At 43.6% G+C, this 25,879-nt stretch overlaps 1 protein-coding gene across 8 annotated transcripts in view; it reads right to left on the minus strand.

The window, feature by feature from the left end:
- The window catches only part of RPH3A (rabphilin 3A), a 265,161-nt gene that overhangs the window by 52,449 nt on the left and 186,833 nt on the right, over positions 1 to 25,879 (minus strand). For 6 of the 8 annotated variants that reach the window (XM_020904183.2, XM_070475355.1, XM_070475357.1 and 3 more), the window contains 2 exons: positions 9,344 to 9,432; positions 4,890 to 4,901 (listed from right to left, as the gene is read on the minus strand). In XM_020904183.2, the coding sequence (XP_020759842.1) occupies positions 4,890 to 4,901; positions 9,344 to 9,414 (83 nt within the window). In that variant the 5' untranslated portion in view covers positions 9,415 to 9,432. Of the gene's footprint in view, positions 1 to 4,889; positions 4,902 to 9,343; positions 9,433 to 18,911; positions 18,975 to 25,879 lie in introns of those variants that run through there. The other 2 variants (XM_020904184.2, XM_070475353.1) reach the window with 2 other exon arrangements.

The raw sequence follows: 25,879 nt of genomic DNA on the forward strand, positions 1-25,879 counted from the left end.
TCCCACCTCCAACTCCATCCCACCCCTCTAGGTTGTCACAGAGCATCAGATTTGTTACACACAGCAAAAGATAACTGATACACTATCCACTGTGGCAACAACAACAAAGTGAAGCTTGCTAAACTGGCTATATTTACTTTATAGTTTGGTATTATTTTAACTTACAGTTGCACCATGATACGTTTAGTGCTTTCAGCCACTAAAGATCTTTATCCAGCTCCACTCTTTATCTGTCTTATATATTTAGCTTCTGAATAAAACTGTATTCACAGAAAGAATTTTGCTGCTAATAAAAGTCTAAAGATCACTGCAGTTGACCTGCTCATTTTTCAGACGCCCAACTCTCAAAAGAGGGAAGGGAATTGCCAAAAGAGCTGTGTGGGAAGGATGTGGTCAGAGGCTCGGGAAACCAGCATTCTGGGTGCGCTTCATCTGTGACCTGAATGTACCTGCTCAGGCGCATCTAGAGACTGTTGGAAGGAACCCTCCCCAACAAACCAGCACCAGTGGCCTCTAATACAAAAGGCAACCAGTCCTGACTCCAGGTGGTAGCCCCTCACAGATGCTCCCCAACCCCCCAAGCACTGCAAGGCGCAGACTCCCAGCTTCTTCCTGCCTCCTACCTTGATTCTTTGTTTCATGCACACAATAGTCACATAATAAATACCCACCAGATGTCTCTATTAATATATTATAACTCCCCAAAGGAGTGGGATGATGGAAATGCTGTCAGGGCATGAAGGCTCTGAAGCATTAAACAGTGGTGGTGTGCAGAAAATTAATCCTTTTTCTTTTCTTTCTTCTTATCCCCTCCCTTCCCCCAGGATGCCGACAGAAGCAGGTGTCAGCAGGAAGTCTCTTTACAGCTCAAAGAATGAGATTTTAATGAATCCTGAAGGGGAGGGTGTGGAAGGAGGGACATCCACAACACAGAACATTTTATACAAGTCCTGCTGGTATAAAGGCCCTTTTGGATGAAATTTACCCCTACCAGACTCAAGAGGGTGCCAAAAGGATGCTGTGGTTTCCTAACTCCCTTCAGAAAGCTAAGGGGATCTCGAGATCCTGGCAATCTTTTAAACCAGACTAAGTTCCACTCAGCTTTCCTAAAATCCCATGCTCTCTCTCCTATTTAGACTTTGTGTACGCTGTTCCCTTACCTGAAATTCCACTGTCTCTTCTCTGTCTTTTCATTCCTTTACACAATGTCAGCTTACACAATACTTCTTCCAAGAAACTTCCCCATCATTATACTCCCACAGGACGCCGTGCTTCTGCTACTATACTCCTTGCACAATAGAGTGTATTTGTTGGTGACTGACTACTTATTTGTTTGTAAACCCTTCTTGGGTTTGGACCTAACAGAAGCAGAAGATATTAAGAAGAGGAGGCAAGGATACACAGAAGAACTATACAAAAAAGACCTTAATAACCCAGGTAACGACGATGGTGTGATCACTCACCTAGAGCCAGACATCCTGGAGGTGAAGTCAAGTGGGTCTTAGGAAGCATCACTACGAACAAAGCTAGAGGAGGTGATGGAATTCCAGCTGAGCTATTTAAAATCCTAAAAGATGATGCTGTGACTGTGCTGCACTCAACATGCCAGCAAATCTGGAAAACTCAGCAGTGGCCACAGGACTGGAAAAGGTCAGTTTTCATTCCAATCCCAAAGAAAGGCAATGCCAAAGTCTATTCAAACTACAGCACAATTGCACTCATCTCACACGCTAGCAAAGGAATGCTCAAACTTCTCCAAATCAGTCTTCAACAGTACGTAAACTGGGAACTTACAGATGTTCAAACTGGATTTAGAAAAGGCAGAGGAACCAGAGATCAATTTGCCAACTTCTGTTGGATCATAGAAAAAGCAAGAGAATTCCAGAAAAATATCTGCTTCTGTTTCACTGACTGCACTAAAGCCTTTGACTGTGTGGATCACAACAAACTGTGGAAAATTCTTAAAGAGATGGGAATACCAGACCACCTGACCTGCCTCCTGAGAAATCTGTATGCAGATCAAGAAGCAGTTAGAACCAGACATGGAACAATGGACTGGTTCAAAATGGGGAAAGGAGTATGTCAAGCCTGTATATTGTCACCCTGCTTATTTTAACTTATATGCAGAGTACCTCATGTGAAATGCTGGGCTGGATGAAGCACAGGCTGGAATCAAAATTGCAGGGAGAAATATCAATAACCTCAGATATGTAGATGACACCACCCTTATGGCAGAAAGCGAAGAGGAACTAAAGAGCCTCTTCATGAAGGTGAAAGAGGAGAGTGAAAAAGCTGACTTAAAACTCAACATTCAAAAACTAAGATTATGGCCTCTGGTCCCATCATTTCATGGCAAATAAATGGGGAAACAATGGAAAAGATGACAGACCTTTTTTTCTTGGGCTCCAAAATCACTGCAAATGATGACTATAGCCATGAAATTAAAAGATGCTTGCTCCTTGGAAGAAAAGCTATGATAAACCTAAACAGCATGTTAAAAATCAGGGACATTACCGACAAAGGTCCATATAGTCAAAGCTATGGTTTTTCCAGTAGTCATGTATGGATGTGAGAGTTGGACCATAAAGGAAGCTGAGCACTGAAGAACTGATGCTTTTGAACTGTGGTGTTGGAGAAGACTCTTGAGAGTCCCTTGGACTGCAAGGAGATCCAACCAGTCTATCCTAAAGGAAATCAGTCCTGAATATTCATTGGAAGGACAGATGCTGAAGCTGAAAGCTCCAGTACTTTGGCCACGTGATGCAAAGAACTGACTCACTGGAAAAGACCCTGATGCTGGGAAAGATTGAAGGCGGGAAAAGAAGGGGACGACAGAGGATGAGATGGTTGGATGGCATCACCAACTCGATGGACATGAGTTTGAGCAAGCTCTGGGAGTTGGTGATGGACAGGGAAGCCTGGCGTGCTGCAGTCCATGGGGATCACAGAGAGTTGGACACTACTGATGACTGAACTGAACTGAACTGAAACCCTTCTAGACATCCACTCAGACTTTGACTAACCTTGTATTCCTGATGCTTAGCACAGTGCATGATACATACTGAGCACTGGGTATTTGTTAATGAAGGGAAAAAGGGAAGGGAGGGAGAGGGAGGAGGAGAGGATGGAAAGCATGAAGCAGGGAGGGAAGGAGCATGAACATATATCCTACCTTTCAACTTTCAGCATTCAGGAAGCCTAAAGTTCTTAGGACCCTCTAAAGTCATGAACTTCTCTCTTGCAATGTTCGTATTTATAATCAGACATCCCAGCATCTCTACTAGCATGTCTGAATGATATACTCACAATATTCATAAAAAGATACTGACCAGTATCAACCAACAACAGAAAATGTACAACACACACCATATATATATATATATATATATAATATATATATATATATATATATGCACACACACAATGTATACATGCAAGGTATATATATATATTTGTATGTATATAGTGTACATATATATGCACACACACAAGGGTAAGGTAAGGTTGTAATCCACACCTTCCTCTGACTTTGTTTGGTGCTTTACGGAAGTTATGACCAACCTAGACAGCATATTAAAAAGCAGAGACATTACTTTGTCAACAAAGGTCCATCCAGTCAAGGTTATGGTTTTTCCAGTGGTCATGTACGGATATGAGAGTTGGACTATAAAGAAAGCTGAGCGCCAAAGAATTGATGCTTCTGAACTGTGGGTTTGGACATGGGTTTGGGTGGACTCCAGGAGTTGGTGATGGACAGGGAGGCCTGGCGTGCTGTGGTTCATGGGGTCGCAAAGAGTGGGACACGACCGAGCGACTCAACTGAACTGAAGCTTTCCCATGCATCTCATTTGACCGTACCGCCTCCCAGTGAAGGTGGAAGGGCAGGGTTAACATAGCCAGGAGCTTTGTGCATGCTCAGTCGCTAAGTCATGTCTGACTCTTTGCAACCCCATGGTCTGTAGCCCTCCAGGCTCCTCTGTCCATGGGATTTTCCAGGCAAGAAGACCGCAGTGGTCGCCATTTCTTCCTCCAGAGGGTCTTCCCAGCCCAGGGATTGCATTGGCAGGTAGATTCTTTACCACCAAGCCACCTGAGTTAACATAACCATGTTATAAAGGAGAAGGCCGGGGTTCAAGAAAGTGACCCTGAGTCCCAGAGCAGAACTTAGACCTGGGTGTTCTGAGGCCAGGCTCAGTGCTCTGCTTGTGGATCTGTGATAACTTCCCTACCGTGGGGAGAGTAAAAATGACCTTCCATAGTATCCCAATGTGTACACACAACCAAAACTCCATCTGTTTTGCAGCCTAACTGTTCATTTATTGGACCCAGCATCCAATTTGTCATGCATATTTAGGAAATGAATCTAATTTAAAACAAAAGTTATGAGCAAAGATGGGACCTCTGAGTCAAAGGCATTTCATTGGGAAATCAGGCTGACCTCCCATGAGGTGACAGAGATCATGTATTTAGCATATAACTTCCCACAAGCTCTGTTCTGTTCTTCATCATCTTTGATTAATGACAACAGTCATCTGAGTTATTATTTTCTTTATCTAAGAACAGTGTTCCCAGGCAAAATGCAAAAGAAACAGAAGGTGGTTAATAAACTTGCTGAATCCCACAAGCTGCTAACAAAAATTAAATTGAGGGCTCCCCTAAGGAATGTTTTCCATCCTTTTATCAAGAATTTTTTTCTTGAAATTTCATTTTTTTTTTTTCAAGAAGGGTGTGCTTTTTTTTTTTTTAACAACTTGGATTTTTTTTTTTACTAGCTATGTAAAACATGCTAGTTCCTTTTTGAACCATCTCTTTTTAGGGGCAAGCCACTTTCATCAGAAAAGAGATAAAATTCAGTCTGTAGAAAAATAAAAGTACCACAAAATACTCACTGTTCTTTATCACTGAAGGTAGGCAAAGAAAGGAGAGAAAGAAAAAAAATGAATAAAGTTAGGGAGAAAAAACATCTCGTAATAATATCAGCACTAGATGCAACCACCACACAGTTCAGTTTAAATTATAATGACCTACTTTCATTTTTTATCAGTCATTATTATCTTATTTTAGCACATCTAAAACACGGTTGCTGTAGGGTTCCACAGCTTTGAGGAACATGACCCATCAGTTCAGTTTATTAATTAACCTATCTGATCATTTATGTATTTGAATAATATTTTTTTGGCACTAAAGAGGAATCATTTAATGATAACAAGGCCACCACCATTCTTATTTTCTGTTGTTTCAAACACTGAGAGTTAAGGAGCACATTGTTATTGTTTAGTAGCTAAGTCGTGTCCAACTCTTTGTGACCTCATGGACTGTAGCCCACCAGGCTTCTCTGTCTATGGGATTTCCCAACAAGAATACTGGACTGGGTTGCCATTTCCTTCTCCAGGAGATCTTCCCAAGTCAGGAATCGAACCTGCATCTCCTGCATTGGCAGGCGGATTCTTTACCACTGATCTACCAGGGAAGTTCTAAGGAGCACGTTAAGAAAGGGCAAAGAGCCCTGAACAAGCAGAACTCACAGTGCCCCATTCTGGGGAAGCAAGTTCTTCCATTCTAATAAGAAGACCAGCCTCTCCATTTCTACGAGTCATGCTACCACAGACAGGTCGCATCTTTCTTTGTGCCTCGGTTTCTACCTCTGGTCTCTGCCACACTCAGGCTTGCAGACTTGAAAGCCACAGGGAATAATCAACCATCAGAGACAGCATTTCTCCCCATGTATCCCCAACATAGAGAACTGAATCCCTGGTCCACACGTGCAAGAAAGAAATACATTCTCTCCTTTTAAACACAATCATAATCGTCTTCCAAACACCATCGCTGGATTCAAGGAGACTGAGAGAGGAAGGCATTTGAAAATCACAAAGGCAGTAAGTGTATCTGGCTAGCCAGCAGTTAATTAAGACTAGATTTCTTAATTTACTGGAGAAAGACATTAGAGAATCATCTGCATTAGCACATCATCACTGCCGCAGACTAGATAGCATGTGTGATGACTATAATTCACCATTAACATTTATTGGAAAATAATTTTAATATCTGAAGAAAATGCAGTAGCAATCAAGCCAGCCAGATGCATTAGGAAAGCCAAGATGTTTCACAGGAGCCCGGGAGCACTTTAAGGAAATAGCATCCAGACTGCTTGAATAATTCTAATTTAATTGTAAGGCAAATTGTTTAGCTTCACATTGACTAAAGTAAACTGTGATGGATGGGGTTTTAATTAACCGACATTTCTTATAAAATAAATATTTTACCCCATCCACCTTCAGGCAACTGTTTATCTCATAGAGAGACAGTTTTTGGCTGATAAAGACATTCTTTGCCAAATGAGTTTGGTATCAAGAGAACGTTCATGGGAAAGGCTTGGAAACTAGAAGTCTCCTTTCAAAATGGAAACCAACAGAGTTCAATAATGTCTTCAAAACTGTTAAACTCGTGGAACTAGAAGAGGTTTTAGGTGGAAATAGTAAACAGACAGGGATTTTGCTTCAGAGAATATGAGTAGACTAAATATTCTGAAAGACCCTCATCAATATGTAATTAGGACCTTGATAATTGAGGGCAAATCTTATTAACACAGTTCTAGGATTGCTAGAAAGTAAAGGAATTCTCCAAAACCCCTCTACTTTTGAAACAAACAGACAAAATAGACTTCATCGAAATAAAAAATGTTTCCTCTTCAAAAGACGGTTATGAAAAAGAAAATGCAAGTCATAGACTGAGAAAAACATGTGCAAAATGTGTCTCCAACAAACAACTTTTATCTACAGCACATTTAAAAAAGCATGTAAATCTTAATAACAAGAAGATAAAAGACCTGATTTTTAAATGGACAAAGTGTTTAAACAGACACTTTAACAAAGAGGTTATATGAATGTCAAACTTACATAAAAAGATGTTCAATATCATTACTCATTAAGGGGAGTGCAAATTAAAATTACAAAACAAATACCACTATGCACACATAGAATGTTAAAATGGAAAAGACAAATTGTAGCAAGTGCTGGTGAGAAAGGAGAAGACGGAATTCTCATACACTTCTGGTAGAAATTTAAAGTGGTACAAAGAATCTGGAAAACAGTTTGCAAGTTTTTTTAGAGGTTAAATATTTACCTACTAAGCCACTGAGACATTTTCCTCCTAGGTATTTCCTTAAGAGAAATACAAGTATATGTCTATATAAATTTTACTTGTACTAGCCAAAAAAACTAGAAACAACCCAAATGTCCATCAACAGAAGAATGGATAAACAAACTATAGTACATCCACACAATGAAATTTTACTTTTTTTAGCAATAAAAGGAATAAACTATTGATATGAATAACAATATGAATGGATCATGATTTAATTATGCCAAGTGAAAGAAGACACCTTCCCTCAAAGAGATGATTCCATTTACATAATTACTTAGGGATGGGTGGTGACAGGGAGGGGCAAAGGGGAATGAGTATGCATATAAGTGTAAAAATGATCAAATTGTACTTTAGATGTGTACTGTTGGAGGTACATTAGTTATACCTTTATAAGGCTTTTTTTTTTTTTTAATAGGAAAAGAAAACCTAGCAAACTGAATCCAGAACTGGGAGCTCTGAGCAGGAAACCAATGTAAACACCAACATTGTGTCCCAGAGACTGACTCTGAGCTCCTACCTAGATGAAGATGCTGAATCTGGGACCCCCAAGGAAGCTCAGATCACATCCTTGGTGAGTAGCACACACTTCCTGGCAGAAGCAAATGCAAATCTCTCTGAAGAAAATATTCTCGTGGTAGATCCCCAGGATTCTCATGGGTTGAGCTCACAATAAAACATTACCAAGCATTCAGGATAAAGAAGCTGTGGTACATATACACAATGGAATACTACTTGGCCATAAAAAAGGACATATTTGAGTCAGTTCTAATGAGGTGGATGAACCTAGAGCCTATTATACAGAGTGAAGTAAGTCAGAAAGAGAAAAACAAATATCATATATTAACATATATATATATATATATATGGAATCTAGAAAGATGGTACTGATGAACCTATTTGCAGGGCAGCAATGGAGACACAGACATAGAGGAGAGACTAATGGACAAGGGTGGTAGGGAGGGTAAGAAGAATGGACAGAGCAGCATGGAAGCACACACACTACCATAAGTAAAAGAGACAGCCAATGGGAATTTGCTGAATGACTCAGGGAACTCAAACGTGGGCTCTGTAACAATCTAGAGAGGTGGGAAAGGGGTGGAGGTGGGAGGGAAGGTCAAGATGGAGGGGACATATGTACACCTATGGCAAATCCATACTGATGTATGGAAGAAATCAAACCAGTATTGTAAAGCAATTATCCTTCAATTAAAATAAATAAATTTTAAAAATTACCAAGCATTCAAAAAATAAGGCCTTTGAGTGAAAATCTTCAGTGATGATAAACAATAGACGTAGATTGTCAAGGTCTTTAGGCGGTGGTACGCTGGTGAATGTTTAACAGTTGCCTTCTAGAGAAAAACCCCAGCGAGGCTGATTTCGGGTACCTATATGATATCACTAAATGCAAAGCTGGGAGAAACATGCAGTAGCATACTAATATACAGTATTTCACTATACAAGTATCACAGAAAACAAGTAACACAGAGAATAGCAAAATGTAGTAAAATAAGTAAGAAATTATTAATGTTGAGTATTCACTATCCTTGCCTAATATAATTTAATTATAAAACTATACAACTTAATTTTTAATAACAGTTACATTTAACAATCGGCTTGCAAAATTCCTGCAAATTTAACAACAGCTCTAAGGAGCCAGCATGGTACAGAGCCAATACACTACCGATTCAGGTATAGTAATTATTTAATACAGAATGTGAAGTTATTTTTATGTGAATTTCCCAATTTTTAAATGATCAGGCCAAAACTAAAGAATACATTTCTGCAAGTCAGAGTCAGCTGGTGGCCTGTCAGTTTGCAACCTCTGATTGAGTCCAACTTCCTTATTTAATTGATAATAAAGTGAGGCCCAAAGAAGGGAAATAGACTCACCCAGTAGATTAGTTCAGATTTAGGACCAGAATCAAGCCTGATTCTAATCAACAGGTTAGTGCTCTTTCCATTTCACCAGACCACCTTTCATTTAGGGCATGGAGCTCCGAGTTTCATCTTGTTACTCCAACCTTTCAAAGTAGTAAAATCAGTGGAGGAGTTTCCATGACAGAACTCCCACCAGCTTCTTTTTTCCCCCACCCCAGGGATGGAAGTTCTCTTTTTTTCCCTACTACTCCTCTCCTCCTTCAAGTGTAGATCAGGACCTCATTGCCCCTAAGCAGAAGACTTCCAGGACCCAGTGACTTACTTTGATTGCAGGGGTCGGTCACTGGGATACATCCAACGGCTTGAGCTGCTGCTGAACACGGTGTCAGTCATGGCCGAAGCCCAGAACTCCTGGAAAACATCAGTCCAGAAAGGTCATCATGCAAACAGTCATTCAGTCACTCCTTACTTATCAGGGCCCTTATCTATGTCTGAGGGGCATGGGAGGAAACAGAGCCTCACCCAGCTTCCCCACTCTCCAGACGGGGCCTTCAGGACCAAGAGGGACACTGTCACAGCCCTCTTTTGGCAGAAATGATCAGAATGAAGAACTCTTTCCCTTTAATCTGTGTTCCTCCCATTCATTTTTGATGCAAGAGGAAGGGTGCGTATGTGCAGGCTAAGTCGCTTTAGTTGTTTCCAACTCTCTGCCCCCGCCTGCCGTGGACTGTAGCCGCCAGATTCCTCTATCTGTGGGGATTCTCCAGGCAAGGACACCAGACTATTGCCAAGAATACTGGAGGGTTGCCACGCTCTCCTCCAGGGGATCTTCCCCACCCAGGGATCAAATGTGCATCTCTTTTGCCTCCTGCAGGTGGGCTCTTTAACACTAGAGCTACCTGGGAAGCCCAAGAGGAAGAGCTCTCAACTCCAATCCAGGATATTTCTACTAGAGGATGGCATCTGGCTCATGTGCTAGTCAACTAGGCCTTGGGTAGGTTAAAAAAAAAAAGCAAAACCCATCTCTCAGAGTTTTGAGGTCTCAAATGTTACAGTCATCCCTGGCTTGCTTTCTTTTTAATACTCTACACCCAAGCCATCAGAAAGTCATGGCTTGATTGTCATAGAGCCAGAATCTTCCCGATATTTGCTGCCCAATTTGCTTATGTGCTGATCCAAATCTCTGCTGCCCCAGCCTGCCTTACTACAGGCGCCTCTTCAGTGTCTCCCTGCTTCTGCTCTTGGCCCACCTCAGGCTATGCTCTACACAGTGACCGGGGAGATGGTCACAGACACAAACCACAGTTTGTGAAAACAGTTGGAATCTCCCACTAAAATGTAAGCCTCTTGCAGAACTCTTCCTGTTTTGTTCTCTGTTTAATCTCCAATACCCAGCATAGCTCCTGGCATGGAAAAGGCATTTAGTAAATAATTATTGAATGCGTGAATGAGTCTTCACCAATGCTAAGCAAGTCCAGCTGAACTTAGGCGAACTTGTGTTCTTTCTGGACCTCCACTCCTCCCTGCTCCCCCAGGTATAGCCAAAGAGGAAAGGGAAAGAGACTATGGAGATCACATTTAATTTATTGTTTTAAAAAGTTTTGGAAGGTAGGTCATGGGGTCCAGTGGGTCCTGATTTCGCTGAAGCTCTTGTTACATCACAGTCCTTTTCCCTAGGAAGATGAATAGATGAACAGTTGGGAGGGGAACAGGGAGAGAACTGTCTTTCCTATTCTGCAACCAGTGCAATTATTAAATATTCACGTGGGTGGGGTAGGGGTGGAGGGCTCTGATGGTTGGACACAGGAGAGGAAAGACCCTTTACAGAAAAGCCATTTCATCTGCTCCCAGGTGGTTAACATAATCTTCCTAGAATAATATGACCGTTTTATTGTTTCCACTCTGAAAACAGAAAAAGGAGCGATGACTCCTGTTGCGAAGGAAATATGCTGAAAAAAACCTTAACTTCTCATTACTGCCTGTGCCAAGAGCTGAATGAGGATGCCCAGGCCCCCTGGGGTCCTCTGGTCCCTGCTGGGTACCGAGAGCATCAGTCCTCAGTAATGAGCTTCCTCGGCTGCCCTTGACCGGAACAGCCAAGCGTTCATTTGAATGCATTGCCTCCTGAAACAAGATGCAACAGTGTCCTTGGAGGATCCCAGGAGGCGGGGATGAGGGGATGGGATGGGTGATACACAGTCTCCGCTCAGGAACTTTGATCTCCAAATTCTGATGCTAGGAACAGACACCTGTCCACCCAGCCTGGAGATGACATGCTCTGTTAGAGCCAAAGCCCTGGCTTAAATCTAGTGAGGCAGCGGCAAGTTCAGAAAGCATAAAATAATTACCTTCCCTGGAAGCCAGAGGCTTAGCTCTCTGCTGGGTACCAACAGCAAAGGGTCTACACCACAGCCCTGTTGTGAGCGCCAAGGAATGAAAGAAACAACAGCAACAATCACTAGTTCAAATATCAAGGGTTTGGTACCTGCTAACTGCCTTTCAGATTTTATCTCATTTAATCCTCAAAAAGTCCGCATAGTCAAAGCTATGGTTTTTCCAGTAGTCATGTATGGATGTGAGAGATGGACCACAAAGAGGGCTGAGTGCCGAAAAATTGATGCTTTCGAATTGTGGGGCTGGAGAAGACTCTTGAGAGTCCCTTGGATAGCAAGGAGATCAAACCAGTCAATCTTAAAGGAAATCAACCCTAAATATTCACTGGAAGGACTGATGCTGAAGCTGAAGCTCCAAACTTTAGCCACCTGATGCAAAGAGCCAACTCATTGGAAAAGACCCTGATGCTGGGAAAGACTGAAGGTAGGAGGAGAAGGAGGCAGAAGAGGATGAGATGGATGGATGGTATCACTGACTCAATGGACATGAGTTTGGGCAAACTCCAGGAAATAGTGAAGGAAAGGGAAGCCTGCTGTGCTGCAGTTCATGGGGTCGCAAAGAGTTGGACACGACATAGCGACTGAACAACAACAATCCTCAAAATAGATTTAGGAGGTAAATGTCCATATCCCATTTCACAGATGAGTAACTGAGTCACAGAGAGTTTAAGTGGACTTCCCAAGGACCTTCTTGAAGCCCTTCAAGGAAGCAATCTAAATGCCTAATAACAAGCACTGGCTAGCAGGATGCTGGTGCATCTGTATGGTGGAGGGCTTCACAGCTGCAAAGAATAATGAGAATTTAAGACAGATATGGACTGATCACCAAGATTACTTGTCTAGTGGCCAGGCCAAGACATAGAACACTGTCCGAGAACACTATTGTGTAAACAGGGAAAGTAGGATAATGTGCATGTTTAGGTTGTATATGCATAAAGCATCTCTGAAAAGAACACACAAGAAACGGACAATACCATTGGCCTCTATGGAGGGAGCCTGGGAGGTTGGGCCTGAGATGGGAAGAACTGTCACATGATATCCCTTTGTATTTGCAACCATGAAGATACTTTAGCTATTCAAAAATAAATGTCTTTTCAAAAGATAATTTTTAAATAATAAATTACTTCAATTTATTGGCTGTCCAATGCATATAAGATTTAAGACTCTCCGTGACCTCAAAGAACTGTCATGATCTTCTACCTGCTACTGTTCCTAGATCTTGGACCATGCCAGTCATGCTGGCTTTTCCAGCTGCCAAGTGTTTGCCTTTGCTGAGTAGTTTGCCTTTGCCTTGATAGCTTCTTCCTCTTACTCTTGCATAGAGGGTTTCTGCTCATGCTCTGCTGCTCTCTGCTCAAATGTCACCTCCTCCAAGAAGCCTTCACAGACTACACCCTCTAAGTCACCTCCTCTCACTCCTTACTTAATTCTCACTGTTTGTTTCCTCTATAATATTTATCAAGATATGTAATTATTATTTTTTCTTTACTTATTCACTGTTTGTTTCCCCACCTATTCCATAATATCCATGACAGATATTATGGGTCTGGGTCTGTATTTGTTCAGCAGTGACTCCAGTGCATGTGGAACCAACTTCATGAAGCTTTGGCCTGTATAGTCGCACAGGGACCCATGTCTAGAAGGACCCTGAACTCAGAATGACCCCGTCCTTAGAAGAGCCCACACTTGGCTTAATGCTTTGCTGTCATCATCTCAAAATGTTTTATGGTATTTGAACAAGGGGCCTTACGTTTTCACTTTGCAGGAGTGTGGTATACAGTAGATGTTCAATGAATCTCCACACAAGTCCTAGAGCTCAGTGAGTGCGGAAGGTACTCAGTAAATCTGCATGTAAGTGACAGAGCCAGGCCTTGTTCCAGATCTGCTCACCTCCACAGCTTGGTACTAATCTTTAAATCACCTGCATTTTAAAATGACTCAAAGACCCAGTGCCAAGCCCAGAAAAGACTCCAGAACCCTGCCTTTCTCCCTCTGCATTTTGTTCTACCTACTTCTCCCCTGGCTCCCATCAGCACGGTTTGTTAAGGAACTGTGCCTCCATTTCCCAGAATCTCCAAGGTCTTCTGCTGGGTTTAGTTGAACTGACAAAAAACAACAACAACAACAAAAAACCCTGACCGTCCATTAAGCTTCAGAGTCACAGCAGGTGTCTAAGCGTGATGCAGCGTGGCTGGGCTGGGCTGGTGGCAGCCCTGCACGTGGCCCTTCAGGGCACTGCAGGGACGCAGCATGGGTTGCAGCTGTCTGCGTGGAGTTCAATGCCACAGTCAGTCTCCCAGCCCCACAGAGCTGGAATTAAACCAGATGCTTCACAGTAGAACCTGCAGCCACCAGCTTGGATGGTGCCAAATCGGTTCCATCTCTGTGTCTCTTTTTCCTGCCCTGTTCCTTTCCCCGAGTCCATCCTACCTCTACTCAATTAGGAATCCAGGGTGGAGGGAGGGGGGCAGAATCACTCAGACTGCCTGATGGGATGGGATATGCAACTTACACCAAGGGCTCCAAACAGGAGTGAAGTGGGGCTGGGGGGACTTCACTGACAGCATCTAGGCTGAAGGTATGTTTTGTTTGGCCAATGCAATAGTTTTTAAAAGTAAGAGTAAGCCAGTATTTTAAAGGCACAGGATTTTATTAAAAATACAAATTTCCAGCTTCTCTTGAGAAACGGGAAGAATAAAAGAAATTTACAGAACATCTATTACTCTGTGGCAGACACTGGTCTAGGCACTAGGGATATGGCATTAAAACAAATTAAAAAGGAAAATCTTTGTCCTCATGGAGCTTCCCTTCTAGTGGGGAAACAGTAAGTCAAATGAAAGCATGTCAGCTGGTGATTGAGCACTTTAAAGAAAAACAAAGGAGGGTTGGTGAATGAGAGGGAAGTTTGATTTTAAATAAGTGATCTAGGGAATTCCCTGGTGGTCCAGTGGTTAGCGTTATCACTACCAGGGGCCTGGGTTCTATCCCTAGTTGGGGAACTAAGATTCCACAAGCTGTGCGATGTGCTTAAAAAAAAAAAAAAGGCGGAGGCTCACTGAGAAATTATATTTGAGCAAAGACCTGAAGTGGGTAATGGACTGAGCCATGTGGCTATCTTGTGGCGGAGCATTCTAAGTGGAGGGGGAAAGCAAGTATCAAGGCCCCAGGGTGGGTGTGTACCTGGTTAGCTGGAGAAATGATAAGGAGGGCAGAGTGGCCGGAGTGGAGTGAGCAAGGGGGAGATGAGTGGGAGCTGAAGCAGCAGTGGAGGTCGTGGTGGGGGGGTGGGGTGGACCTCAGATCATCAGGACCACTTAAGCTTCTACTCTGAGTGATGTAGGAGCCACAGAAGGACTTTGAGAAGTGAACTGAATATATCCTATTCTGTCTCAACCACGCATCCAGCTTTGATTATTTGACAGGCACTCATGGTTCCTACCAGAGAAGGCAACGGCAACCCACTCCAGTACTCTTGCCTGGAGAATCCCAGGGATGGAGGAGCCTGGTGGGCTGCCGTCTGTGGGGTCGCATAGAGTCGGACACGACTGAAGCGACTTAGCAGCAGAAGCAGCAGCATGGTTCCTACATACCTTTGCCATGGCAAGGACACTCGGTCCAGTGAGAGAAAGACGGTGGTCTCTTGCCCTGCCTACTGTACTTGACAGAGCTGAGCATGCCTCCACCTGCCTGCAAGTCTTGCCATTCCACTCTCTCAGAGCCCCAGCATCCTTTACCCCAGTTTCATCCAGGGGGTGCAGGCTGCTGCTGGCTTCTCTCTGCTTCTAGAACCAGTTGGGTCATCCCCAGCCTCCCCTGAACCTGGCCAAATCTGGAATGACAACTCTTTGACTCCTTCCATGCTGAGCTGGTTGGTGTCCAAGATGAAGACAGAAACAAGTCTGAGAGATGCTCCAGATGAAGGCATCTCTGTGCTGCCAGCCTTGAAACAAAGCAAATTCACTGTCATCTCCCCAGGGTTCTCCCATCACCATATCACAATAACAGATGGTTCCTGCCATAAGCCCTCAAAAAATCCCACAGGATTTTATGGGTTTTTTAAAAAAATCCATTTTATGGGTTTTTAAGGTAGGCACAGAACTCATCCCGCACTGCTCTACAACTCTGGCAATTTGCAGAGACCACGTTGTAAGGGGCCACAATTGTCCTAGCCTATGCAGCTGCTCCATCATAAACTAGCCAGTCTCAGCTAACGTACGAGCTAACCACAGAAGTGAACAAGCCCAGCCAAGATCACCCAAGTCTGGCCTAGACCAGAAGAACCAACCAGGTGAACTCAACCCAGTGGCTGACTCTAAACAATCTTGAGATAAATAAATAGCTGTTGTCCTAATTCACTCATTTGTGGGTTGCTTTGTTATGCAGTAAGATCTGGCTGATGGAGCAGCCCATGTTATGGAACAATTCCTGGCCTTGGACCCAAAGTCTGGGATCTGACCTTAGCTCCCCTATTCATTTCCTGGCATCTCATTTAGTCATTCTGGGCCTCAGTTTCTGCATCTGATTAAAATGAGGGTGTAAAAATTCCCATCTTTGTCATGCCAACTTCACAGGGTTTTTGGGAAGAGCCAAAGGGTTAATACACGTGCAGAGGCCTGGTAAGATAAAATACTTTTTGAGCAAAGAGGTCATTGTTAGTGTTACTTGAGCGTGGGGCTGGGGAGAAGAACACATGTCTAATTTCTAGGTGTTTTTTAGGCCCGAGTGAGACACTGCAGTGGATACCTGGGGTAGAGATTTCTTGCTTTTTCCTGTCCATCACTTATCCCTTTTTTTTTTTTTTTAAGTAACAGCACCCCCAATTTTCCTTTGGGAAACCACCCCCCTCTCCTATCAATCTGCATGGCTCGGATGGAGATTACCCAAACCTGGTCCCTAAAGGTGGACCAAAGATCCATCTCTAACCAATCAGTGTATTATATGCCCCATGGGCTCAGGGATAGGCACATGTCCCAGTCTGGACCAGTAAAGGTATGCCCTAAGACTTGTTGGAAATATGTGGAAAGAAGCATTCTTTTTCCATTGTGATTGCTAAACTGGTAGAAAAGAAGCCCGGAGCTGCTATTGGTCACTTTTTGGCACCAGATAGGAAAGGTCTGTCAAGGGATGAAAGTGGAGTTAAGAGATGGAGAGTGACTGGTTCCTGATGATGCTGTTGGAATGCTGGATCCAGCCACACCTGAATCCCTCATGGTCTGTTTTGGCTACCATATGTTGAACATATGAACAAATATGCTCCTATTTTTTTTTCTCCTGAAGTCAAATTTGAATTGAATTTCTGTCATTAGAACCCTCCTAACCTCTCTTTATGTGTCTTTATAAACCAGCTACCTTGGAGCAAATGGGGATCTCAAAGAAAACCAGAATTGGCTGAAGTCTGGGAAAAAAACACCCATCTTCATCCACCGCCCGTCCAGAAATGCCCCCCCTCCCTGTTTACTTCAGAGGCACTGCCACCCAAGCTGAGGTTATGCAAGAGGACAAGAAACATTTGCTATGTATCCTCACCAAGGCCTGCTGAGACCCTGCACTGACAATTAAAATTCAGTGACAATAAACAGCACTAATTAAAAGCAAAACTAAGTACTTAATAGACAAATGAGGTGCCAGTATTAAAAGCTAGGATGAGAGAACTGGCATTAATTAAAAACAAAGACTAATTTCCTCCCTCCTCCAAATGGACTGCATTGTGTGTGTCTAGAAAATGTTTAGATTCATTAATGTACAAAATGCCATGGAAGCAGACAGGATTGGCTCTGTCTGGGGGTGGGGGTGGGGTGGGTCCTTCCCCAAACGGGTAAGACTGGGACTGCTCCCTGAAGGATGAGCTGGAGTATGCAAAACATGAAGACTGGAGGAAAGGATGAGGGAATAGAGTGAGCAAATGCTCAGAGGCTTCAATGGACATGGAGTATTTAAGGAATGGAGACATTCAGGGGGATGGAGCCTGGGGTGACTGTAAGGCTGGGAAAAGGGGAAAACAGAAAAGAGTGAATAGGTCCCAGTGATGAACCCCTGTTTCTGTGGGTCAACAAGGACAGTGCATAGTGTCTCCAGCACTCTCCACGCAGACAACCCCTGCTTCCAGTTAAAGATCCAGAGGCTAAGACCACATATTCTTAGCAGACAGTTCAGCAAGGTGACTTAGGGTATGAGGTGGGGGGGCCAAGTCCATTCTGCCATTTATGAGCCTGACAAGTGTATTCACCTTCCTGACCCTGTTTCCTCATCTGTAAAGTGGGGACAATAACAGGACCCATCTCAAAATAGAATTGTGAAGATTAAATGAGATGAGGCCTGACACAAGTCATCTTCTTGTAAGTGGGAACTATCATTTATTTATGTTATTATTAATAAAAATATCAGCTATGTTTTCTTAAAGAAATGGGAACCCAGCTTTGGCATGAGTAGGAAAAGCCTCAGGATTCTTGAAGCCAGATTAAGTATGTGAAGCATGATAATGAATGATGGAAATAAAAACAACAACAAAATGCATTCTGTTATTATGATAAGAGCAATATAATTGTACTAACACAAGGGTTACTTGAGAGTGCTATGGAGAAGGAAATGGCAACCCACTCCAGTATGCTTGCCTGGAGAACCCCATGGACAGAGGAGCCTGGCAGACTACAGTCCATGGGGTTGCAAGAGTCGGATACAACTTAGTGACTAGATCATAATGGTTGTCATTAATGCTGATAACTAAATATTTCTGACTTCCCACAATGCGATAGGATTGCTCTTCCCTCTTCCTGGAAAGCTGGAACACAAACTGTTTTGGCCGAAAGAAAAAAAAATCCAGGTGGAAACTAAAGCAAGGGCTCACGTCACCGCTTTCCCCTTTTCCTGTCTTGACAATCGTAGATGTATGAGCATGGAGCTCCCACCTCAGTCTGGGTCCCTAATGTGAGGACAAATGCAGAGCAGACACCCACTGCTAACCCACCATATCCAGGTAGCATGAGTGAGAAATAGAGTTCTGTTGTCTTGGTCCTTGCAACGTTGAGGATTGCTATTACCACAGCACAACCTAACCCATCCTTTCTGGACTCACTGTGAGCCGGTAACTGCACTAAGTGTTTCATGTGTAATATCTAGTTGTATCTTCATAAAGATCCTAGAAAACAGGAGCTTTTGTTACCCACTTTTACAGATCAGAAAACTGAAGCCCAGAGAGGTAAGGTCATTTGTCCAAGGACACACAGCCAAAAAGCCATAACAGTGCATGCATTCAAAATGAGTCCACAGCAGAAAACACATGACACCACTGAAAGCAGGGCAGAGCATCCAGAATTGATCTTCCTGGGGGAAAAATGTCTCCTGCCAGATGGAGGTGCCCCCATCATTTCCCTCTTTCCCTAGGTTATGAATCCCTCTGAACCCCGAGTCTACACACCCAAACACTGAACAATAAAATGCAAAGGCAGACACTATTAACAGAACACTCTTCAGGGCTCCCTGCATAGCCCAGCCACTTACCTGATTCCTTGATAAAGTGGAAGCTCGCCTTTGTTGTGTTGTTAATCGAGTTTATCCCTGCTCCTACTCCATTGTGGTGAGTAAGGAGAAGAGGAAAAGCTCATGATTGATTTTTGCACTTGCGCACACTTGCACAGACACACACAGCCCCAAACAGGAAAATGTGATTAGACAGGTCTGTGTATTAAAACAAGTAATTTAGCTTAATGGCCTCTGGCTGCCACTCAGGCTCAAGTTGCAATACCATTCATTCTGATTAAAACTCAGTTGGAACTGACTTATTTGCAGCCCTAAGCTAACTTTCCTCATGTTACAGAGACCACAAGTGTCACCCTAATTCCTCCTCTGCCTCAGGGATGAAATACTCAGAACAGAGAGGGGCATTTATCCCTTTGAAAAAAAACAGCATCCTCTCATTTGAGGGGCACTTTCACAAATCACAGATAGGAGACATAGCACTCCCATTTTACAGATAAGGAAACTGAGGTCCTGGTTTGCCAAGGTCACATGGTAGCAGGTAGAAAATCCAAAGATATTCCTGGATCTGGGTCTTGTATAAATGAGCCTTCTGACCACTCTGTTATCTTGACTATTGTTGCAAATAATACATTATTTGTTCTTTTAAGTGAAAGTCGCTCAGTCAAATATCGTGTCTGACATTTTGTGACCCCATGGACTATACAGTCCATGGAATTCTCCAAGCCAGAATATTGGAGTGGGTAGCCGTTCCCTTCTCCAGGGGATCTTCCCAACCCAGGGATCAAACCCAGGTCTCCCACATTGCAGGTGATTCTTTACCCGCTGAGCCACAAGGGAAGGCCAAGCATACCGGAGTGGGTAGCCTGTTTCTTCTCCAGCGATGGGGGAGCCATCCAGGTATAAATCCAGGTGTATATTCCCTTGATACCAATACTCCTGACCATTACTTTGGACAACCACTCATATAACACAGCTGCCCAGCTAGATCTGGCACCACCAAGTGAAAGGTACAGTGAGGGAAAGTCTGGCATAAGGTAAAGAACAGCTCTTGGGAATTCCCTGGCAGTCCAGTGGTTAGGACTCAGTGCTTCTACTGCAGGAGATATGGGTTCAAACCCTGGCTGGGGAACTAAGATCCCACAAGCCACACAGTGTGGCCCCAAATCCCGCAAACCAAAACAAACAAACAAAATCCAGCTCTTGTTAGAGCTGATACCATAAGAGGTATCAAAAGGAGGATGTGCTACTTTGAGAAGTAATGAGTTCCCATTCACTGGAGTTGGTCAAGCACACACAGCAAAACTACTTGTTGGGACTGTTGTAAAGAGGGCTATGAGCTTTTCCGAAATGGCCTCTTTCTGCATTTGAAAAGGAATGGTTCAAGTTCACAGACTTTCCTCTTATGTGTGAGCAAAACTCCTCACATTTCACTTGTCTGACTCTCTCATCAAGCAAGCAAGGCCAGTTTCCATTTATAAGACAGAAAGATTCAGTACTCTGGTCTCAGATGCGCCCTGCCCTGGAAAAATGCATATGTCATTCCATCCTTGGAAGAAGCAATCAGGGCTCAGGAAGAACTTTGCTTGCCTCCTCACCTCAACACACACAAACACACACTCACATTCACTGTCACCCACACCCTCTACTTCAGTTCACCAACACCTACCTACACTCACGCTACAGCCCCCTTCCCTCCCATGCCACATACTTACCATCCCTATTGACAACACTTTGGTGCACTTATGCCCATTCATACTCAAACTACACATCCACACACCCTCCACACACTCCTAACCACCCCTCCTCCCACACCCCCAGCACTTTCTCCACCCACAACACTCCCACATCTATGCCAGTCACCCCCATATTCAACTGCATCTACACACCAACCATCTTCAGTTCCAACACCCCTGCTACACACACACAACACAGTCGTTTTCACACATGATACAAATTCCATGGCAGAATCTTCCACCAAGAGCTCAGGCTTTGGCATAACATGGACCTGAATTCAACCCCCAGCTAAACTTGAGCTGAGTGAGCCCGGAAAAAATTAATTAACATTTCAGAGCCTCAATTATCTTGAGGCTGTAAAATGGGGGCTGTAACAGCCCTTCCTTCATAGGGCTGTTGAGAGGTTGGACTGGCAAACACAGCAGTGGAGAGCAGAGGCCAGTGCTGGGCAGGGCAAACCCTCACGTGGTGCCACCAGGGGCTCTTGCAGAATCCTCACCCTCCAAAGGAACAGAGGTTACAGGGTCTCTGGCCAGGAAGGACAGTTTTTGCCTCAGATGGTCCAGCCATGCTACCTTCCTGGGATGTGGATTCTAAGAAATCTGAGACCAGGTCAGAAAGAACAAAAAGCTTCTCTTGGTTCCCATGAATAATAAATCTTGAAGACTTGGCTCTATCCACTCCTCTTTCCTGCTGTCCTGACACCAAGTGGGGGAAAGCAACAGAAAAACGAATCTCGGTCAGGGCTGGCTGGAGAACCCAAGTGAACCCCAAAGTTCCTGTTCCTCCCCCTATGTCCCCATGAAAACAGCCACCAGAGCAAGAATGGATGGAGCACTCTGCAATTTACAAAGTCCTTGGTCTTCACAATGACCTGGGCAGGTGGGTGCTATGACCTTCATCACTGGAGGCAGAGGAGTGCAGAGGCTGAAAGATGCTGAGTTGCCACAGTTCAAATTTCAACTCTGTCTCTCTCTAGCTGTATGATGTTAGGATAGTTACTAAACCTCTCAGTGCCTTAGTTTCCTCATATGAAAAACTTCATAATAATAGTGATAGCAGTATTTACTTTGTAGGGACGTTGAAGGATTAAATGAGTTAATACTTGTAAAGTGTTTAGAATAGTGTCCAGTACATGGTTAGAATTAAATAAGGAGAAGTCTCCATTATATCCTGTCACATCTCCAGGATATAATAGCTGAGAATAACAGCTCTACTGGTATTTACCATTTACTGGGTGCCAGTGACCACACTATATGATTTACATACATTGGCTCATACAATGCTTGCAAAGAGACATCATTGAGTCCATTTTACAGATGGAAAGTTGAGGTTTAACAACATCATTTGGCTTTCCCCCAAACTGAATCAGAACCAATAAGAACCAGGACTTCTTAGAAAAGTTGGGGAGACATCAAGAGAGCTTTGGCCCGAGCTATGGTTCAGGACCACAGACAGGGCACATATTTAATACTTTACTTCTCCCATTTTGGAGCTTCCCTGGCGGCTCAGATAGTAGAAAGTGACTGCCTGCAATGCAGGAGACCCAGGTTCGATCCCTGGGTGGGAACTGGAGAAGGAAATGGCAACCCACTCCAGTGCTCTTGCCTGGAAAATTCCATGGATGGAGGAACCTCGTAGGTTACAGTCCATGGACGGGGTTGCAGAGTCAGACACGACTGAACGACTTCACTTTCACTTTTTCTCTCATTTTAGTGAATATACGAAAGTGTGTGTGTGTGTGTGTGTGTGTGTGTGTGTGTGTGTACATGGGGTGGAACTAGTAATTGATGAACTTTCTAAAAGTTGTGATCCACCATCATTTTATGATGTGAATCACACTTTTCTCCCCAAGGTTCATGCAACAGAAGCTACCAGGATGGTAAGGTGTTGAGAAGCCTTTTTCATTCTCTGAAATGTTCCTGCTCCTCCATTTAACACCTCAAGGCCCAGTTCAACTCTCACAGTCCCATGATGCCTTCTATAGCCCCTTGAACCCTTTCGTCTCTGAAATTTTAAAGTACTTGGGATACAGAAACTCAGGGCTTAGCCTCCTATAGTTCACAGAAATCCTCCTCCACAAGATGGAATGTTCCATGGGGGGATGGGAAGTGGACAACTGTCCCTCCTTCTCCTGGTATCAGCACTCCAATTATATTTTAGTGAACCATCCTTTTCCTATCTTACCCATGGGGTTCCGATGGGAATGACCTCAACTACCAGCCATGAGGCAGTCACATGACCCTGGTCTGGGCAATCAACATATTCTCCTCTTCTGATTCAAAGTTGTATTGGTTCCCCAATACAAGCCAATTAGACTCAGTCCTGCAACTTTTGTTGGAATGTCTTAGGAAGGAGTTTCTCTTTTTTCTTTATTGGACTGAAGATGGGATAAGACAAACTTAACTTGGTGAGGTTTGACCAGGTAGAGAAAATCTGCCTGGGAGTGAGGGTAACCCAAAGGGAAGCAGAATGAAGAGACAGTCAGATCTCACTCCTACAGCTGTTAAGCTATGGGATCCAGTCACGCCTCAGCGGTGTCATGGACTCTTTGATTATGCTGGCCAATAGATTTCCTTTAGCATCACTTGAATTAGTTTGAGTTAGGTTTTCCATCAATGTAGCTCATACAGACTAAGATGTGTATTAAATAAGGTGTCTTTAAACAGAAGCACAAAAAGCAAGGATATATATGGATTGGTTGATGCAGTATAACCAGAAGCCTGCAAGAACTTAACCCTGATTTTCCTCTGGGAGCAACAGCTGAGTCATTTGTTCATCAGTGACCACGATGATGAACTTTACAAAACATAACATGATGACTTTACAGAACATAACTACTGCAAAGAATGATAATCTGCTCCCTCCCTCTCTCTCTCCACACACACACACACACACACACAGCTTCCTAGGTGGCTTAGCAGCAAAGAATCTGCTGCAATGCAGGAAACTCAGAAGATGAAAGTTCGATTCTTGTGTGTGTGTGTTGGGGGGGGGGTGATGATCCCCTGGAGAAGAGCATGGCAACCTACTCCAGTATACTTGCCTGAATTTTCCAGGCAGAGGAACCTGGTGGGCTACAGTCAGTCCATGGGGTTGCAAAGAGTCAGACACAACTGAGCACAGACACACAGATATATACATATATGTATATATACAATAAATAACATATACATATATACAGATGTTATATATCATATATACATATGTATCATATATATGTAAATATATATAGAATACTAATCAGCAAGCACTCCTACCTTTCTACTTTTCCTCTTACAAAGAGGACTATTAAGTGGGACAATGCTTGGTAGTTTGGTCTGTTTTCTCTTTTATCTTTCAGAGTGCAGTAGAGGCAGAGGGCCGATAATAAGATAATTGATGCCAAGAGGCAGTTTGGGAGGCAAAGTGCCAAGGACCTAAAAGGACTGTCACTGTGGTTTGTCTCCTGGCCAGCTTCTCCCATGCAAAGCCAGAGGTGCACTTCAAGTCCCATTCCCACACCATCACCTTTCTAGGGGCAGAATGAGGTGAAGAAGAAGAATGGAAACCAGCCAAGAGGGAACATATTGACTTGGGGTTCAACTGGGGATGTAAAGCTTGCAGGAATCATCTAGTACACAGCCTTTCTGGAGTCTAATCAGATAACAAACCACTGCTGGGAGCAAATGGGTTTTTAAGCATATTTTTAATCTCTAACATCCACGGGGCATGCTCAGAGGCAGAAGGTTTGCAGTGAGCCAGGGGTAGTTGCAAGTGGTTCCTCTCCAGCCAGGCTGCCAGCTCAGTTTCTACAATAAAATGGGTCACTTATGAGGGCTGATTTGAGGGAGTAGGATAGTCTTCATTTTTCAAAGCCAAGAACAAGTGTGGATTGAGTCCCCTTGTCCCTGATTCCCAGCTTCTTATTCAGGAAAGAAAGGAAAATTTGAAGGTCATTTCTCTTTAAAAGAAGAGTTGAAGTTTTACAATTATTCTGAGTTTTTAATCTGGCTTTTCCATGACTAAATTGCAAGGAAAATCAAGAAAGGAAACTAAAATATCCCCAGCAATGGGACCTGGTGACAGAGAAGGCTTGAGGGAAAAACCAAGCTCTTGTGATGTAGAACTGAAGCCAGCAGGAGGCACTGGGTTAAAGGTCTGGATTTAGAGGCAAAAGGAAGAGGAAAGAGAAAGTGAAGTTGCTTAGTCACGTCTGACTCTTCATAACCCTATGAACTGCAGCCCACCAGGCTCCTCTGTCCATGGGATTTTTCAGGCAAGAATACTGGAGTGGGCTGCCGTTTCCTTCTCCAAAATGAAGAGGAGGTGATGGTCAACTCCTCCCACACTCATTTCACCTGGTGCTTCTTGGGACATCTTCAGACTCTCTCCTCAAGAATTACCTTTCCCTGGAAGCCAACCTGTCTTTAGTTTAGGGACTCACTGCATTTGAAGTACCTAAATCCAGACATGTCACTGAGGCTGGTCTTGGCTCTATCCCCTGCTAGCCTCGAACCTTAAGCAAGTTCCTTGGCTCCTCACCTTCCTTGTCCAGAAAATGGGGCTTATCACTGTGCCTTCTACTCAGGACTAATGGAAGAATTGGATGAAATCAGACATGCAGCACCCCTAGGACAGTGCTGGCCCACACTAAATGCTCAAAAACTGGCAGTTCTCATTTCAAAATAACAATAACTCTCATACAAAGTCCTCACTGCCAACCACAGCCTGTAAGATGTGAACTTATACCCAGGTCCTCCTGTTTTTCCTGCCTTTTGCACCTTGTGTTGACCCTTCCTCTCCCAAGTGCAGTAATCTCCAAACTGAGAAGCCTCGGTGATCTTTTAAATTCTTGGGGGTTGAGGTAAGCATTCTGTAGCCCTAGATCCCCAAGGGGATGAGAGGGGTCAATGAGGCAACCAGAAGGAAATGGTCAAGAACCATCAAAAAGGCATTGACACATCCCAGGAGACCCTCATCAATTCTCCTACATGCACAGCATTTTAACACCTACGAAGATATCACAATAGCATCCCTCTTAATCTTCATTTCCTTGCAAGTCATATAAGATTAGAGTTTTAGGGCCCACTTCGAAGATGTGCCAAATGAGGACACATGAGGTAAGATGACTCACCAAAGTCACATCACTGGTAAACAGAAGGACTGCCTTAGAACAAAGTGTCACATCCCTGGCTGCAACCTAGAATTGTTGAGGGGGGATGGGAGGAGTCAACAATGCTAATTCCAGGGTCCCAACCAAACCAACTAAAGAA

Source organism: Odocoileus virginianus, chromosome 12, assembly GCF_023699985.2.
Source record: "Odocoileus virginianus isolate 20LAN1187 ecotype Illinois chromosome 12, Ovbor_1.2, whole genome shotgun sequence".
Lineage (NCBI taxonomy): Eukaryota > Metazoa > Chordata > Mammalia > Artiodactyla > Cervidae > Odocoileus > Odocoileus virginianus.